This window comes from Maniola jurtina, chromosome 26 (genome assembly GCF_905333055.1).
Source record: "Maniola jurtina chromosome 26, ilManJurt1.1, whole genome shotgun sequence".
Classification (NCBI taxonomy): domain Eukaryota; kingdom Metazoa; phylum Arthropoda; class Insecta; order Lepidoptera; family Nymphalidae; genus Maniola; species Maniola jurtina.
Window position 1 is genome coordinate 2,717,742 of NC_060054.1, and position 19,646 is coordinate 2,737,387.

General features: G+C 37.6%; 1 protein-coding gene across 1 annotated transcript in view; it reads right to left on the reverse strand.

The window, feature by feature from the left end:
* Positions 1-19,646, reverse strand: part of LOC123878296 — a 73,381-nt gene that overhangs the window by 32,283 nt on the left and 21,452 nt on the right. The window contains exons 11-13 of the mRNA XM_045925442.1: positions 15,133-15,225; positions 8,220-8,312; positions 2,715-2,804 (exon numbers count right to left, since the gene is read on the reverse strand). Of these exons, the coding sequence (XP_045781398.1) occupies positions 2,715-2,804; positions 8,220-8,312; positions 15,133-15,225 (276 nt within the window). The remainder of the gene's footprint in view (positions 1-2,714; positions 2,805-8,219; positions 8,313-15,132; positions 15,226-19,646) is intronic.

The following is a 19,646-nucleotide window of genomic DNA, read 5'->3' on the forward strand; positions in this document are numbered from 1 at the left end:
GCCATTCCCCTTGGATGCACAACAACGCCACCTCTCCTCGATACTTCACACCACGACGTCGCCTCAGAGGGGAGTGATGTAGCGGTTGCCACATTCACAAGAAGATGTCGCTTCTAAATTCAATCAATCAACAACGCTCGATACAGGAACCCAAGCCTGATTACTCACGACCCACGGCCTAAATGGCAGCACGGGTAGCTTAATTGGAAACTCAAGTAGAACACGCAACTTTCAATCGCATTGACAGAGCGTTTACCGAATTGCACTATATAGAAGATTCAACCCACAACCGTCGGCCCAGCTGGCGCTACCGAGCACAGCACCGCTCGGAGGGTTTCCCTATTGCTACGGTCGAACACACAGACACAGCTCCCGTACAGTAACAAGTTAGTTAAATTATACAAATATGGTTCCCGTCTGTGCCGGCGCTCGCCGACACACGCACGGCACCCCCTTAGAGCGCTTTCCAGTCAGTTTTAACAAAAAAAAAAAACACTCCAAAAAGGCAGAGCACGCCCGCCAGCTAACACCAACACAGACGAAGTCCCGATAATAGTTTAAAATGATAAACTTGAAACATTGTTGAAATTTATCGACAATAATTATAATTAGGTCACAGCACTACCGCATTCCTGAGCTCTTGATTTTCCGGGATACAAAGTAGCCTATGTGCTAATCCAGAGTATAATCTATCTCCATTCTAAATTTCAGCCCAATCTGTCCAGTAGTTTTTGCGTGAAGGAGTAACAAACATACACATACACACACACACACACACACACACATACAAACTTTCGCCTTTATAATATTAGTGTGATGGCAAAGTTTCCCAAAGCGGGCGTGACAGACACGGATGCTCCTAAACACGCTCTACACAAAGCACACGGTCTGTTGTACAGTCTACCTGCTGAGCATTCTCCGGTGACAAGGGAGGCGAGCGGTTCACGGACATGATGGTTCTACACCAGTGTGAGTTCTCATATGCGACACTAGATGGATATTTCGTGAACATTTATAATCGCATAACTTACACGAGAATGGTTTTATACCCGTGTGAGTTCTCATGTGCAGCATTAGAGTGCTATTTTGTGCAGATTTATAATCGCATAACTTACACGAGAATGGTTTTATACCCGTGTGAGTTCTCATGTGCGTCACTAGAGTGCTACTTTGTCCACATTTATAATCGCATAAATTACACGAGAATGGTTTTATACCCGTGTGAGTTTTCATGTGCCTCACTAGATCGCCATTTCGTGCACATTTGTAATTGCATAAATTACACAAGAATGGTTTTATACCCGTGTGAGTTCTCATGTGCGTCACTAGATCGCCATTTCGTGCACATTTGTAATTGCATAAATTACACAAGAATGGTTTTATACCCGTGTGAGTTCTCATGTGCAGCATTAGAGTGCTATTTTGTGCAGATGTATAATCGCATAACTTACACGAGAATGGTTTTATACCCGTGTGAGTTTTCATGTGCCTCACTAGATCGCCATTTCGTGCACATTTGTAATCGCATAACTTACACGAGAATGGTTTTATACCCGTGTGAGTTTTCATGTGCCTCACTAGATCGCCATTTCGTGCACATTTGTAATTGCATAAATTACACAAGAATGGTTTTATATCAGTGTGAGTTCTCATGTGCGTCACTAGATCGCCATTTCGTGCACATTTGTATTCGCATAACTTACACGAGAATGGTTTTATACCCGTGTGAGTTCTCATGTGCGTCACTAGATCGCCATTTCGTGCACATTTGTAATTGCATAACTTACACGAGAATGGTTTTATACCTGTGTGAGTTCTCATGTGCGTCACTAGATCGCCATTTCGTGCACATTTGTAATTGCATAACTTACACGAGAATGGTTTTATACCCGTGTGAGTTCTCATGTGCGTTACTAGAGCGTTACATTGTGCAAATTTGTAATCGCATAACTTACAAAAGAATGGTTTTATACCCGTGTGAGTTCTCATGTGTGTCACTAGAGTGCTATTTTCTGCAAATTTGTGATCGCACAACTTACACGAGAATGATTTTATACCAGTGTGAGTTTTCATGTGCCGCATTAGAGTGCTATTTTGCGCACATTTATAATCGCATAACTTACACGAGAATGGTTTTATCCCCGAGTGAGTTCTCATGTGCGACACTAGATGGCTATTTTGTGCACATTTATAATCGCATAAGTCACACGAGAAAGGTTTTATACCAGTGTGAGTTACCATGTGTCTTGTCAAAAGATATTGATATTTACATTTGTATTGACAAGTCTTGCAAGTGAACCCTCTTACTTCAGTGTGAGTCTTTATATGTTTAACTAAGAGACTTTTTCTATTACAAGTTTTTCGACAAATGTCACAAGTGAACGACTCTTCCTCAGTGTGTAAACTATTTTGTGATGAATTAATGCATTGTGCTGTATTAATGACATTACTCAGACTAGTACTACTACTAGTGACTGGTACAATGTATTCTGGCGGAAGGACTTCGTTCTGACTTGTTGCCCGATAACTGGAATCTTTAGACGCAATATCCCGACTGTCACAAACCATATCAGTTATTCGTGTTTTCGTCACCGGTCCATCATGTTTCGTAACAACTTTCATATTTGTGAAAATATCATATAACTTGACTATACAATTTTTGAATGTATTAATGTTTACGCTCATTTTACTAGATGATTGGTTTTCAAATTCACCATCGTCATTGGTTTTCTGGAATATATCGGCTTCTTCAGTCGCGTGGCCTTTGTTCCCATTTGTCGCAACACTCGTCGACAAGGCAGTTGCTGAAACAAAACACATTTCTTACTGTTTTATATTTAGCGTAATAAATAATCGCTATATTCTGGTGTGACTCGCCAGCACGCAGTTGAGCTGTGTAGTTGCTTTTTCGAGAACGTTGGCCTAACGTGTAGGTATGACCACTTATCGCATTTAATACCGCACTAGCTGACGCCCGCGACTTCGTCCGCGTGCATTAAGGTTTTCAAAATCTCGTAGGAACTCTTTAACTTTCCGGGACAAAAAGTAGCCTATGGGTAAATCCAGGGTATAATCTATCTCCATTGCCAATTTCAGCCAAATCCGTTCAGCAGTTTTTGCGTGAAAGAGTAACAAACATACACACAAACTTTCGCCTTTATAAAATTAGAAGTGTGATATAATCATTTTACATTATAGAAATAAGATAGAAGAAATAAGGTTAAAAGCATTAGCGCATATGAACTGTTTTTTGGGTTCCATTCCCAAAGGGTAAAAACAGAGCCCTAATGTCACCCTGCTGTCTGTCTGTCCGCATATCACAGGCCCCTAGCTCGGTGACGAAATGAGTTACAAAACTGAAATTTCGGTAATTAATGTAAAACGTTGATTCAAACCAAACATTGAATTAGTTCAAGGGGGCCTCCCATACATGAACAAGGGGCTTTTGACATATCTGCGTCATATGTCCGATTTGAATCCGAGGCACATCCGAGATATTCTCATTTCTCACGGATGACGGACAGAACTCGGATGACGGACCTCGGATATAGTGCGTAAGCTACCAACAAATAGTTCTATGACTACTCGGAACGTATTTTTACTGACTCGGATCAGATGTGCGTAACCGTCCTAAGAGTTGCAGCTCAGAGTCAACTGCAATTTACTATTACTATAAGATTAGGACGTAGAATTAAAAAAAATACAGAGCTTATACTTAAAATATTTTAATGATATAATTTAATAGCTTGTTATAATTATTTAATATCTATTGTATTTTTACAAAAGGTAAGAAACAAATTTTTGATCAATTATAAAATTTAGTATATGGCAAGGTCTGTCAAAGCCGGCGTGACGTAGGTACTCAGATCCTCCTTGACACAACACAAAGCGCACTGTCTGTTGTAGAGTATCTGCTGAGTATTCTCCGGTGACGGAGTGAGGCGAGCCCTTCACCAACATGATGGTTTTCACCAGTGTGGACATAATCACACTAATATTATAAAGGCGAAAGTTTGTATATGTGTGTGTGTGTGTGTTTGTTACTCTTTCACGCAATAACTACTGAATGGATTTGGCTGAAATTTGGAACGGAGATAGATAGTATCCTGGATTAGCACATAGGCTACTTTTTATCTCGGAAAATCAAAGAGTTCCTACGGGATTTTAAAAAACCGAAATCCACGCGGGCGAAGCCGCGGGCATCTTCTAGTATGACATATTAGACTCCAGCTATGTGTACACAAAGCAAAACAAATCGGTAAGCAGGCAACACAACGAAGCATTATGTGTGTGCATAACTCGTTTACTTATTATTTTACACCTATCTCTCTTTAATGAATTGTCGGTCTCTTTTCACCATACCTACTTGCAATAATTACAAATTACATATTTCGCTGATTTCCCCACAGCAGGCACTAGGTAGTATTGCCGCTTACCCACGCTGATAGAATCCGATCGTCGAAGCACAATTATGTCAGAGTAAAATGGACTTAAACCACCTTGAGATAACGTCTAAAATTCACGACTTTAATTAGCAGTTTTCACTTGCAGTGCTGGCTGTAGATATGTGGACGAATTTAAGCTTTAAAACAAGACAGTTAAGGTCTATTCATCACTGAAATGTTTCGAACCCACAAAACGATAAATTATGCGGTGTAGGTATACCTATAGATTACAGAATGGCAATATCAAGTTGATGTCCCATTTTTTAAATCTACCCTACCTATTTTATAAATTATTGTCAAATAGAACTTGAGCACGCGGATTAATAGATCCTAGTATAGTGAATTCATTTATGGTGTATTGTGTTATTTTTCACACTGAATAACTACTGAACTTCTCACCACCATGGAACATTTATTTATCTTTGTTTAAAAAGCAGAGATTGTTATTTGAGCGGAATATTTTGATAACCGAAATCGATGATATCGGTAAGTAAACAAATATAACCTACTCGTATTGAAATTATGTTTATGGTTTTACTTATGTGCATTTAGTATTTTCTAAATGTTAGCGTAATGTTTTTAGTCCATTTAATACTTTTAATCAGACGCATTATAATATAACAATGTAACCAATATACTAAATACTAGTTGATGCCCGCGACTTCATTCCCGTGTATATAGGTTATTAAAAATCCCGTGGAACTCATTAATTTTCCGGGATAAAAAGTAACCTATGTATTAATCCAGGATATAATCATTTACAGATGAATACCGTGCGCTTGTGGGTCTGTCACTACGGAGAAACGGGGCATGTAGACAATTGTTGACCTGGGCCCAAACCATCAGCTTATAAGATGGAGTCACATCACCACCAAGAAATCGTTGCAATGCATAGCGTGAATTCCTTTTTAAAAATTTGGTTGACAGCGACCAAGCACAATGTAGTTCTACAAACTGTGCGGAAGCATTTGCGTGCGGCCGGAATACATTACCAAGAAAATATTACGAATGGTTTGCACCAGGACCATAGACTTTCATTTTGCAATGAAATATATAAACTTTGACTGATGTAATTACGTTGTTATTTTTAATAATGAAAAATCTTTTGAGTCGGACAAGGATGGACGTAAAATACTATAATAATAGAACAACAGGTAAACGATATATTATACTTTGAATAAAGTGGTAACTTCAACCTGGGAGTCTCTGTGGGGCAGCATAGACTTGCTGGAATATGGTTACTAACATGACGAGTCGATTACAAAAAGTAATAGCTTACGAGGGTGGCCTACCTTTATACATTATTAAATAAAGTATAGGTAATTAATTTAATTCTATTTGTGAGTGATGTTATTGTTATTGCAGTTAGAAGTTATAATTGATTTTGATTTCTAACTAAGTAATTAACATGTTGATTCATCTCACAAACCTAAAAGTAACCCAAAACGTAAATAAAACATTACGTTCATACTTGACCGACTTTTAGCATACTTCACATCGATATTGGTTTTAAATTACTATAGGAGTAATAGGAGTAGATAAAGTATGTCAATTTTTTTTCCTCTTTTGTATACCTTCTGTTAACTTGATGTGTTAATTTTTTGACAAGCGTCTTATTTATTTCTTGCTTATTATAATAATTTATGAACTGCACAAAAGACAAATAAATAACTTCTAAAATAGAAAAGTGTTATTATTTTTGTTTTTTCTTGCTTATAATTATATTGTTTGAAAGTATGATAATTTTGACTGTATAAAGAAGACAAAATAAATAATTGCAAAAATAAAAAAGCAATCCCCCACTAGGATTAGAACTCACGCCATATTTAAGAACTTCAACACTATTACCACTCGGCCATCAGAACTATGTTGACGAATGTGAAATTTGCAACCCTATACGACTGGTAAGGTTATCTAGAAGTGTGAGTGAGTGTAGTAAGTGTGAGTGTATCTATTATCGGATAGCATCGGGTCGTATCTTTGTGTGTTATACATACGCGCGCATTAGTATGCTCTGCCAAGCGAATTATTTTTCCGAGTGTACATTCGTATTCACAAATTTTACAAAAAATTGGGTTATCGCCAGTCTAAGTGTATGTGTGTATGAGTATAGGCAACTTCTAGGCAAGTGCGCTCCATCTTAGGATGCATCATCACTTGCTAGAAGGTCTGATTGCAGTTAAGCGCTAGACTATAATTAAAAATATATATATGAGTTCTCAAATACTTAAGTAAATCATTTTCATATGCATTTATAATTGCATAACTACAAGATACCCGTGTGAGTTCTCATGTGCGTCACTAGATGGCTATTTTGTGCACATTTATAATCGCATAACTTACACGAGAATGGTTTTATACCCGTGTGAGTTCTCATGTGCGGCACTAGAGCGCTACTTCGTGCACATTTGTAATTGCATAAATTACACAAGAATGGTTTTATACCCGTGTGAGTTCTCATGTGCGTCACTAGATCGCCATTTCGTGCGCATTTGTAATTGCATAAATTACACAAGAATGGTTTTATACCCGTGTGAGTTCTCATATGCAGCATTAGAGTGCTATTTTGTGCAGATTTATAATCGCATAACTTACACGAGAATGGTTTTATACCCGTGTGAGTTGTCATGTGCCTCACTAGATCGCCATTTGGTGCACATTTGTAATCGCATAACTTACACGAGAATGGTTTTATACCCGTGTGAGTTTTCATGTGCCTCACTAGATCGCCATTTCGTGCACATTTGTAATTGCATAAATTACACAAGAATGGTTTTATACCAGTGTGAGTTCTCATGTGCGTCACTAGATCGCCATTTCGTGCACATTTGTATTCGCATAACTCACACGAGAATGGTTTTATACCCGTGTGAGTTCTCATGTGCGTCACCAGATCGCCATTTCGTGCACATTTGTAATTGCATAAATTACACAAGAATGGTTTTATACCCGTGTGAGTTCTCATGTGCGTCACTAGATCGCCATTTCGTGCACATTTGTAATTGCATAACTTACACGAGAATGGTTTTATACCGGTGTGAGTTCTCATGTGCGTTACTAGAGCGCTATTTTCTGCAAATTTGTGATCGCACAACTTACACGAGAATGATTTTATACCAGTGTGAGTTTTCATGTGCCGCATTAGAGTGCTATTTTGCGCACATTTATAATCGCATAACTTACACGAGAATGGTTTTATCCCCGAGTGAGTTCTCATGTGCCCCACTAGATGGCTATTTTGTGCACATTTATAATCGCATAAGTCACACGAGAAAGGTTTTATACCAGTGTGAGTTACCATGTGTCTTGTCAAAAGATATTGATATTTACATTTGTATTGACAAGTCTTGCAAGTGAACCCTCTTACTTCAGAGTGAGTTTTTATATGTTTAACTAAGAGACTTTTTCTATTATAAGTTTTTCGACAAATGTCACAAGTGAACGACCCTTCCTCAGTGTGTAAACTATTTTGTGATGAATTAATGCATTGTGCTGTATTAATGACATTACTCAGACTAGTACTACTACTAGTGACTGGTACAATGTATTCTGTCGGAAGGACTTCGTTCTGACTTGTTGCCCGATAACTGGAATCTTTAGACGCAATATCCCGACTGTCACAAACCATATCAGTTATTCGTGTTTTCGTCACCGGTCCATCATGTTTCGTAACAACTTTCATATTTGTGAAAATATCATATAACTTGACTACACAATTTTTGAATGTATTAATGTTTACGTTCATTTTACTAGATGATTGGTTTTCAAATTCACCATTGTCATTGGTTTTCTGGAATATATCGGCTTCTTCAGTCGCGTGGACTTTGTTCTCGTCATTTGTCGCAACACTCGTCGACAAGGTAGTTACTGAAACAAAACACTTTTCTTACTGTTTTATATTTAGCGTAATAAATAATCGTGAACGTCAGGATGGCCGGTGTAGTGCTGGAAAAATAATGAGATATATTCCAAAAAATTGTACCTAAATTGTACTATTTAGTACCTATATAGAAATAATTAGTACCTTCATCAATTAAATAATAAACGAAGTTTCTCATACACCGGCGGTCCTGACGTCAGGTTGGCCGCTATGTTTTTGTATCTTGCATATAGGCTACGATAATCATTCTAAATCTTACATAGAAAATTTGTACCTAATTAGTACCTACCAAAACACCCAACGCACAATGAAAATCTAAATGGGATCCCACACAAAACAATATTATTTCATTTACGCGCCATACAAAATCATGCAATCGCTCGTTGCTAAGTAAATTCTTCGTGTACTAATTGCTTTTGACAGGTGCCGTGGCATAGCGCATGTCAAATTAAATATCTAAAGCTGTTTCCGTTTCCGTTGTAAACATTTAAAAAAAAACAGTCAAGCGTGCGTCGGACTCGTACACCAAGACTTCGTGGAGGTTTTTAACAAGTAGGTTTTATATTAATAAAATTCTTAAGTCTATGACAGTGACTGAGGGAAAATCCTATATATCCTACTACTATTATATTATTATTACTATTATATATATTATCCATACTAATATACTAATAATATTATAAATGCGAAAGTGTGTCTGTCGGTCTGCTACGTTTTCACAGCTAAACCTCTGAACCGATTTTAGTGAAATTTGGTAAAGACTTACCTAGGATACATTTTGGGAAGGACATAGGCTACTTTTTTCTCGAATGAAACAAACGGCTCCCGCGGGATAGTATACTATCTTTCACGGATTTGTCGTTCAATAGCGCCGTAGCAGAACTATGAATGAATGTCATTTTTGCATAGACATAGTCGATGTCAGAGGACCTACTAAAAAGTGATATAAGTGACCCTATTTTTTGCAAAGACATAGGCGAGGATCTAATAAGCAATAAAGGCTACTTATTCTCTCGAAAAAAAACAGACAGTTCCCGCAGGATAGCGTGCTATCTTTTACGCATTTATCGTTCAATAACGTATAATAGTATGCTATCCCGCGGGAGCCGTTTGTTTCTTTCGGGAAAAAAGTAGCCTATGTCCTTCCCCGAAATGTATCCTAAGTCTGTACGTAGTCTGTCTGTAGTCCAAATTTCACTAGAATCGGTTCAGAGGTTTAGCCGTGAAAAGGTTGCAGACAGACAGACTCACTTTCGCATTTATAATATTATTAGCCGATGCCTGTGACTTTGTTCGCGTGGGTATAGGTTTTTTAAAATCCCGTAGGAACTCTTTAACTTTCCGGGATAAAAGTTACCTATGTATTAATGTAGGGTATAATCTATCTCCATTCTAAATTTCAGCCGAATCCGTTCTGTAGTTTTCGCGTTAAAGAGTAACAAACACACACATACACACGAACTTTCGCCTTTATAATATTAGTGTGATTAGTATGGATAGTAATAATAATATAATAGTAGTAGGATATAGGATTTTCCCTCAGTCACTGTCGTAGACTTAAGAATTTTATTAATATAAAACCTACTTGTTGAAAACCTCCACGAAGTCTTGGTGTACGAGTCCGACGCGCGCTTGACTGTTTTTTTTAAAATGTTTACAACGGAAACGGAAACAGCTTTAGATATTTAATTTGACATGCGCTATGCCACGGCACCTGTCAAAAGCAATTAGTACTCGAAGAATTTACTTAGCAACGCGCGATTGCATGATTTTGTATGGCGCGGAAATGAAATAATATTATTTTGTGTGGGATCCCATTTAGATTTTCATTGTGCGTTGGGTGTTTTGGTAGGTACTAATTAGGTACAAATTTTCTATGTAAGATTTAGAATGATTATCGTAGCCTATATGCAAGATACAAAAACATAGCGGCCAACCTGACGTCAGGACCGCCGGTGTATGAGAAACTTCGTTTATTATTTAATTGATGAAGGTACTAATTATACTATATATAGCTCAATTACCACTCACTCACTCACTCATTGACATAATTGTTCTCCTAGAAGGAGACGGAAAATGATATAGTGATGTAGGGGAGATGCGTTTGGATTCGGGAACCCTCTGGGGAAAAATTATGACATTTCGGAAAAACAAGATGGCGGCCGACGTGATTTTTGCAGCTCCGTTGTTTTCCAACCGATTTTGTTGAGTTTTGCAAACTTTGTAGAAAGTAGTACATGATTAACAAAAAATGTGGAAAAAATTGGAAAAACAAGATGGCGGCCGAGCCGTAGCGTTTTCAAAATTTTCATTTTTCGACCCCGAACCGCGGCGCCACAGATCCAAGACGGGGTAGTCGAGGATAACTATTTTTTCGTGTTTCGCCCACGATTATCCTGTTTTTTGACAGAACGGGAGTGGTTTTACAAAATTCAAGATGGCGGCTGTCATGGCGGCCGTTATGTTAGAGGTACGAAAAATCGCAATTTTAAAAGTTAAATATCTCAAAGTTGGCAACATTGGAGCGATTCGGCTTCTATGAAGCGATTGTACGTATAAGCTTGGGGTATAGATTGGTGGGAAAAAATTACCACATTTTTAGGGAAATTTCAAGATTTTCGGGAAAATGTAAAAAATCGAAATACGCACTTTTAGCAAAATCCGAGTATGAGCGATTACGCGTTTTGCTTGTGCAAATGACATTTAGGTATTTTTGTCGCCAGAGACTGGCAACACTGGAATTTATCAAAGAAAATGTGATTTTCGACATGGTCTTTTTCAAGGAATCCTCTTTCGCGTGGGTGCGAGCGAGAGGAGAGATTGAAACGTCATCGGGAGTGGTATATCCTGTAGTTAATAGGAAAATTATGAAACCGTGTAAAATCTTTCTGTGAAACGAGTTGGCGGCCATTTTGTATTTTTTTTAATTTTTCGAAATTTTGATCACGTTTTTGAGGCAGTTGGCAACATTTTGGAAAGTCAATATGTATGAATCGATTGTGTATCTCGGCCGGCAGTATGGAGATATGCAACCGGTGTTGCCAGTTTTGGGGAGATTTTCGAGATTTTCAACTAAGAAACTCCTGTAAAATTTTGTATGAAAAATTTTTTTTCCACTGATGGTGTTATATAGAAAACAAAAACTTAGTAAGCCAAAATTATGGAGAGAGCTGATGATTGAGGATATCGGAGACGGGTGAAGGGTCCGCTCAAGGTATTGAAGATAGGTGGGGGGTGCTCGAGCAAATATCATTCATGACGTCATCCAATTGCCAAAAAGCTGGAAAAAAATTTAAAATGGCGAAGAAAAGATGGCCGCCATACAAATTTCGCCGGTGTCCAGCTCGGAGGGTATAAAAGATGGAAGTGTGATTTTTTGGCATGAGATGATCAGGGTCCGAAGGTCTACTCGATGAATAGAAAAAAAATTCAAAATGGCGGAATTTATTTTTCCATACATTTTGTATGGCGATTATGAATGTCTCATTCTCCTAGAAAGAGACGGAAAACGATACATTGATATTTGGGAGATATGTTCGGATGCGCGATATGAGTAGGGGAAAATTATGAAATTTCAGAAAAACAAGATGGCGACCGACGTGATTTTTGCAACTCTTTTGTTTTTCAACCGATTTCGTTGAAACTCGCAATCTTTGAAGAATGTACTAAACGATTAATAGAAAAAGTGGAAAATTTTGGAAAAACAAAATGGCCGCCGTACAAATTTCGTCGGTGTCTATCTCGGAGGCTATAAAAGATGGAAGAGTGGTTTCTTGGCAAAAGATGATCAGAGTCCGAAGGTCTACTCGGTGGAACAAACGCTGCATGCTCGCGGACCACTTTAGTGGTCCGCGCACCCACGCACCCTACTAACTTATTATCCTAATTTACAAAAAATAATATGGATATCGTTTTCAGGGTTTCCAGGGTGCTGATTTTGATAATGACATTTATTTTCAAATCCAAGATGGCGGACTTACATTTTCTACAAAAAATAGAAATGCCTGTCATTTTATGGGGTTTTTCGGGGTGAATTATCTTAATAAATCAATTTGGTTTTATATAATAAAAGTTAACCTTACCACGTCACGTGAGCTGCTTTAGCAGCTCGCGCACCGAGCAAAACACTAGTTATTTCTATATAGGTACTAAATAGTACAATTTAGGTACAATTTTTTGGAATATATCTCATTAGTTTTCCAGCACTACACCGGCCATCCTGACGTTCACAAATAATCGCTATACTGTGGTGTGATTCGCCAGCACGCAGTAATTGAGCTGCGTAGTTGCTTTTTCGAGAACGTTGGCCTAACGTGTAGGTATGACCACTTATCGCATTTTATACCGCACTAGCTGACGCCCGCGACTTCATCCGCGTGCATGAAGGTTTTCAAAATCTCGTAGGAACTCTTTAATTTTCCGGGACAAAAAGTAGCCTATGGGTAAATCTAGGGTATAATCTATCTCCATTGCCAATTTCAGCCAAATCCGTTCAGCAGTTTTTGCGTGAAAGAGTAACAAACATACACACAAACTTTCGCCTTTATAAAATTAGAAGTGTGATATAATCATTTTACATTATAGAAATAAGATAGAAGAAATAAGGTTAAAAGCATTAGCGCATATGAACTGTTTTTTGGGTTCCATTCCCAAAGGGTAAAAACAGAGCCCTAATAATGTCACCCTGCTGTCTGTCTGTCCGCATATCACAGGCCCCTAGCTCGGTGACGTAATGAGTTACAAAACTAAAAAAATTTGGTAATTTAATGTAAAACGTTGATTCAAACCAAACATTGAATTAGTTCAAGGGGGCCTCCCATACATGAAAAAGGGGCTTTTGACATATCTGCGTCATATGTCCGATTTGAATCCGAGGCACATCCGAGATATTCTCATTTCTCACGAATGACGAACAGAACTCGGATGACGGAACTCGGATATAGTGCGTAAGCTACCAACAAATAGTTCTATGACTACTCGGAACGTATTTTTACTGACTCGGATCAGATGTGCGTAACCGTCCTAAGAGTTGCAGCTCAGAGTCATCTGCAATTCACTATTACTATAAGATTAGTACGTAGAATAAAAAAAAATACAGAGCTTATACTTAAAATATTTTTTAATGATATAATTTAATAGCTTGTTATAATTATTTAATATCTATTGTATTTTTACAAAAGGTAAGAAACAAACTTTTGATCAATTATAAAATTTAGTATATGGCAAGGTCTGTCAAAGCCGGCGTGACGTAGGTACTCAGATCCTCCTTGACACAACACAAAGCGCACTGTCTGTTGTAGAGTATCTGCTGAGTATTCTCCGGTGACGGAGTGAGGCGAGCCCTTCACCGACATGATGGTTTTCACCAGTGTGGGCATAATATGACATATTAGACTCCAGCTATGTGTACATTCGTATTTACAAATTTTACAAAAAATTGGGTTATCGCCAGTCTAAGTGTATGTGTGTATGAGTATAGGCAACTTCTAGGCAAGTGCGCTCCATCTTAGGATGCATCATCACTTGCTAGAAGGTCTGATTGCAGCTAAGCGCTAGACTATAATTAAAAATATATATATGAGTTCTCAAATACTTAAGTAAATCATTTTTTTCATATGCATTTATAATTGCATAACTACAAGATACCCGAGTGAGTTCTCATGTGCGTCACTAGATGGCCATTTCGTGCACATTTGTAATTGCATAAATTACACGAGAATGGTTTTATACCCGTGTGAGTTCTCATGTGCAGCATTAGAGTGCTATTTTGTGCAGATTTATAATCGCATAACTTACACGAGAATGGTTTTATACCCGAGTGAGTTCTCATGTGCGTCACTAGATGGCTATTATGTGCACATTTATAATCGCATAACTTACACGAGTATGGTTTTCTACCCGAGTGAGTTCTCATGTGCGTCACTAGATCGCCATTTCGTGCACATTTGTAATTGCATAAATTACACGAGAATGGTTTTATACCCGTGTGAGTTCTCATGTGCTGCATTAGAGTGCTATTTTGTGCAGATTTATAATCGCATAACTTACACGAGAATGGTTTTATACCCGAGTGAGTTCTCATGTGCCTCACTAGATGGCTATTATGTGCAGATTTATAGTCGCATAACTTACACGAGAATGGTTTTATACCCGTGTGAGTTCTCATGTGCCTCACTAGATGGCTGTTATGTGCAGATTTGTAATCGCATAGCTTACACGAGAATGGTTTTATACCCGTGTGAGTTCTCATGTGCGACACTAGATGGCTATTTCGAGCACATTTATAATCGCATAAGTCACACGAGAAAGGTTTTATACCAGTGTGAGTTACCATGTGTCTTGTCAAAAGATATTGATATTTACATTTGTATTGACAAGTCTTGCAAGTGAACCCTCTTACTTCAGAGTGAGTCTTTATATGTTTAACTAAGAGACTTTTTCTATTATAAGTTTTACGACAAATGTCACAAGTGAACGACCCTTCCTCAGTGTGTAAACTATTTTGTGATGAATTAATACATTGTACTGGATTAATGACATTACTCAGACTAGTACTACTACTAGTGACTGGTACAATGTATTCTGTCGGAAGGACTTCGTTCTGACTTGTTGCCCGATAACTGGAATCTTTAGACGCAATATCCCGACTGTCACAAACCATATCAGTTATTCGTGTTTTCGTCACCGGTCCATCATGTTTCGTAACAACTTTCATATTTGTGAAAATATCATATAACTTGACTACACAATTTTTGAATGTATTAATGTTTACGCTCATTTTACTAGATGATTGGTTTTCAAATTCACCATTGTCATTGGTTTTCTGGAATATATCGGCTTCTTCAGTCGCGTGGACTTTTTTCTCGTCATTTGTCGCAACACTCGTCGACAAGGCAGTTACTGAAACAAAACACTTTTCTTACTGTTTTATATTTAGCGTAATAAATAATCGCTATATTCTGGTGTGATTCGCCAGCACGCAGTTGAGCTGTGTAGTTGCTCTTTCGACAAAGTTGGCCTAACGTGTAGGTATGACCACTTATGGCCGCGCTTACATTTAGACCAAAAAATGCAAGTTTTCGAGCTCCAAATTAACCATCATAGGAAAGACTTCCACATAATTGAATACATGTTTAAAATAAATCAATCTTTCGTATTAACAGTTAATGTAACATTTTTGAAAAAACGATTTTATTTATTTTGTAGTGACCAATCTCCCGCGCCTTGTTTTAATGAAAACAATAACAGACTCAACTTTGAAGCCCTATATATGTCTTTAAAAATAATCTGATTTATTGAAAAAAATATTTAAACTTTAGAAATATAATCCTATTGAAACATAATGTACTAAAATATTGATTTTTAATCACATTAATGGGTAAAAAAAAGAACTGTTGCCAATTTTTGCAAATTATATGGCTAGTTTAACACGATTTTTTGTATTGATTAAAGCACAACTTCATTCAAAAATGTATGTGAAAATAAACTATGTTCTTAAACAAATCTATTTATGAGTTTTGGTGACAATCCATTTATTTGATCCAACATAAAAATAATAATAAACATCACTCCAAATTGCAATAAGTAGCCACGCAATAAACAAAATAGTCTTTTTAAATATGATACATTAAATGTCAATACGAAAAATTGGTTTATTAACCCCCGACTCAATAAGAGGGGTGTTATAAGTTTGACGAGTGTATCTGTGTATCTGTCTGTGGCATCGTAGCGCCTAAACTAATGAACCGATTTTAATTTAGTTTCTTTTGTTTGAAAGGTGGCTTGATCGAGAGTGTTCTTAGCTATCATCCAAGAAAATCGGTTCAGCCGTTTGACAGTTATCAGCTTTTTTCTAGTAACTGTAACCTTCACTTGTCGGGGGTGTTATAAATTTTTAATTTACACTTGTTTTAAACATGTATTTAATTATGTGAAAGATTTTCCTATTGTGGTAAATTTAAATTTGTGACGCCGCACAGAGCCTTCAGGTGGCTACAATATATACGTAACTGCAAGCATGGCAAGCCTGCATTAACAATCGTTTTGTACAAGCGTGCACAAATTCCGAGCGTCAAGTGAGAGTGATCCTTAGAGTCAAGTGCAACTTACTAATATTTAGCAACCATTAGTATTCCAAATTATTTTTCACACCACTCGCTCTACAATGCCTAATTACTGACCTGTTATCTAAAGTTAAAGTACGTCATTACAGTACGACTTAGCCGGGCAGTAACGTTGTACTGAAATCCCATGGGGTATAATGTAGAGACCAAGGAGGTTGTAGTTCACAGAATACAATTACTCTAAGGAGTTTAATTGTCCAAGCTGCTATGGCTGTCTCGCTTCGACGTATGATAGCGTCCCCGTCACTCGCGAGATTTAAATTTTCTATCTCGCTTTGATGAGTGATGGCTCTCTTTCACTCGCAAGACATACAGAAACATAGAGTTTACTCTATGGTTCATGAAATAATATGGACTTTTGAAAATTCCGTGATCCTACAAAACTTATCTGCGAAACGTTATATTGTGGTGTTATTGAAATTAATTATTATTTAACTTGATATTAAAATGTCGAGTGACGACGATGATGGCAGTAGAAATTTAATTTCAAAAACTATTTATGCTCAAAGTGTAATAGACGATTTGCTTTCAGAAATTTCTTAAGACAGATAGGTAGGTACCTATTTAAGCATACGAAGATTTTGATTTTATTGTCTCGCAGAGTATTCACCTTGGGGATAATGCTGTCTTAGTCTTGGGCACCCCTAAACGCAGCGCTTCACTCAGGATTCTAGATGTAACACGCTCGCTACGCTCGGGAGTTACTCTAAAATCCCTCGTTCGCTTGGGATTTATCCAGGTGCCCGTGACGTAAGACATTACACTATCCCCATGTTGCATAATCTACTATTTAAAAGCATTGTGATGTTAAGTTAATTATTTAATATTGTTTATGGGCTATTACTGATAGGCTACTTTTGTTTTTGGGAAACCAAAAGTTCCCACGGGATTTTTAACAACCTAAATCCACGCGGGCCAAGCTGCGGGCATCGGCTAGTTTATAACATGTACGAGTAGTGATATTTGAATGATAAATGCAGTATCTTACCTGCGGCGAGCGCAGCGTGTGTGCAAGTGCTGGGGTCTGCCGCCCTGTGGAATATCAGAATATCCCTATTTCATAGACAAACATGACAATGTTATAATTATTATCACAATACTTATAAGTTTTCATGGTGAAATGTTCTAAATAATTATTCAATTCAATTGCATTAGAAAAGGTACTAAGGTTTTTAGTGAAAATCGAAGCTGTTACCTACTAGGGAAGGTATTATGTATTATAATAATATTAGTTATTACATGGATTGCCACTAATTTGCTATATCTCTAAAAATGTTCAGCACTTAATTTAGATGGGACCTACCTGATAATAACCTTTGTCTAGAAAAAACCGGCTAAGTGCGAGTCAGACTCGCGCACCGAGGGTTCCGTACTCGGGTATTATTTCCCGACATTTTGCACGATAAATCAAAAACTATTATGCATGAAAATAAATAAAAATATGTTTTAGAATGTATGAGAAAAGCCCTTTTCTATGATACCCTACTTGGTATAGTTATTTTATTTTTAAAATTGAAACCCATTTTAATTATTTTTTAATGATGTAACCACAAATTCGCGGTTTTCAGATTCATTCCTGTACTTGCGCTATAAGACCTACCTACCTGCCAAATTTCATGATTCTAGGTCAACGGGAAGTACCCTATAGGTTTCTTGACAGACAGACAGAAAACGAAGTGATCCTATAAGGGTTCCGTTTTTCCTTTTGTGGTACGGAACCCTAAAAATTGAGAAAAAGAATTGTTTTGTGCTTAATTGATAGGTAAGTAGAGACAGCAGATGAAAGAGAAGGAAAGGGTTCTGTGATACTGGCACAAGTGTACACTAACTATTGAACTAGATGTTATTGGCAGTGGTAAGTGGCAGGTATACTGACTTGTTCTCAGTGAGGAGTGAAGAGCGTGACGCGCTACAGCTCTCAGCTGTACGAGGCTCGCACACTCGTGATGTGTCATATTCCCCATCACCATCGCCATTCTGCCAAAACAAAACTAATTCTTGACATTTTTGTTCTTCGAGAGTTTGAGAGGTACTCTTAACAACGAAACAAGCTATTATAGGAACTTAACAAGTTGATGAAAGTGTTTATTAGTGGGAAACAATCTCACCTGGAGATGCATGCTCACATGTTGCATGTATGCATGTTCAAGGAGGAATTCTTCCAAACAAAGTGTACATTGGAAAGGAGCACTTTCGTACTTTAATGGATCCGGAACAAAATCATCGACATTTTCATCATCTTCATACATCACTTCCGTGTCTTCATCAACCGACATAGAGTCATCAGTTTCTTCAGTTTTCACAACAAACATGTGTTCAGATTCCTCTTTTTCTGCCTGTTTGTCTTCTGGGGGGTGTTCTAGTATGTGTAAGTCGCAGTGGTCAGGTCCTAGTGTTGTCAACACCATGTTACTCTTTAGTTGGTGTTTTGACCGGTTTATCATTTCTACATGTTGTCTTGTTATCTGTTGAGAGACAAGTTAAATATTCAATGTGTACAGTACAAGGATACAAAAAGTACGCAAGTTTATGTAACAAGTACTCACCAATTCATGTTTTTCAACTAAGTCCATCATCAGTGCACGGGCTCTCAGGCTTTTGTCTCTAAATCTATTAAATTTTATCAGACTGTGAGCACATTGTACACAAAGTGTTTGTTTTAGGTTCGCTAGATCACACAACTGAAACAACACACAAGTAAAGTATTCAAACATTACTTAAACAATTCTTGTTGTCTATAAGTGTGAAAGGGTGTTTGTTTGTTGGTTTGTCAAGAGCAACGGTAATCAATCTACGTGAATTTTTCACAAGGTTATTGTTAAAGATAGCCGTGATAGCCTAGTAGTTACGACGTCCGCCTCCTACTCCGAGGGTCAGGGTTTGGGTCCCGGGCACGCACCTCTAATTTTTCAGAGTTATGTGCGTTTTACTTTTAAGCTATTAAATGTTCTCAAAGGTGTGTGAAATCTGCCAATCCACACAGTGGTAGACATCCTTGCCATTATAAAAGCAGATCTGTACTTAGTAGTGACCCAGCCACGGGTTGATGATTAAGGTCATAATGATAGTTAAAGACCTGAGCCCTGACCGGACCAGAGCGACATCAGCTACTTTTCATCTCAGAAAATCAAAGAACTCGCACAAGATTTTCATCATTGTGGGCATTATCTAGTATTATAATTGCTGAAATTTGTCTGT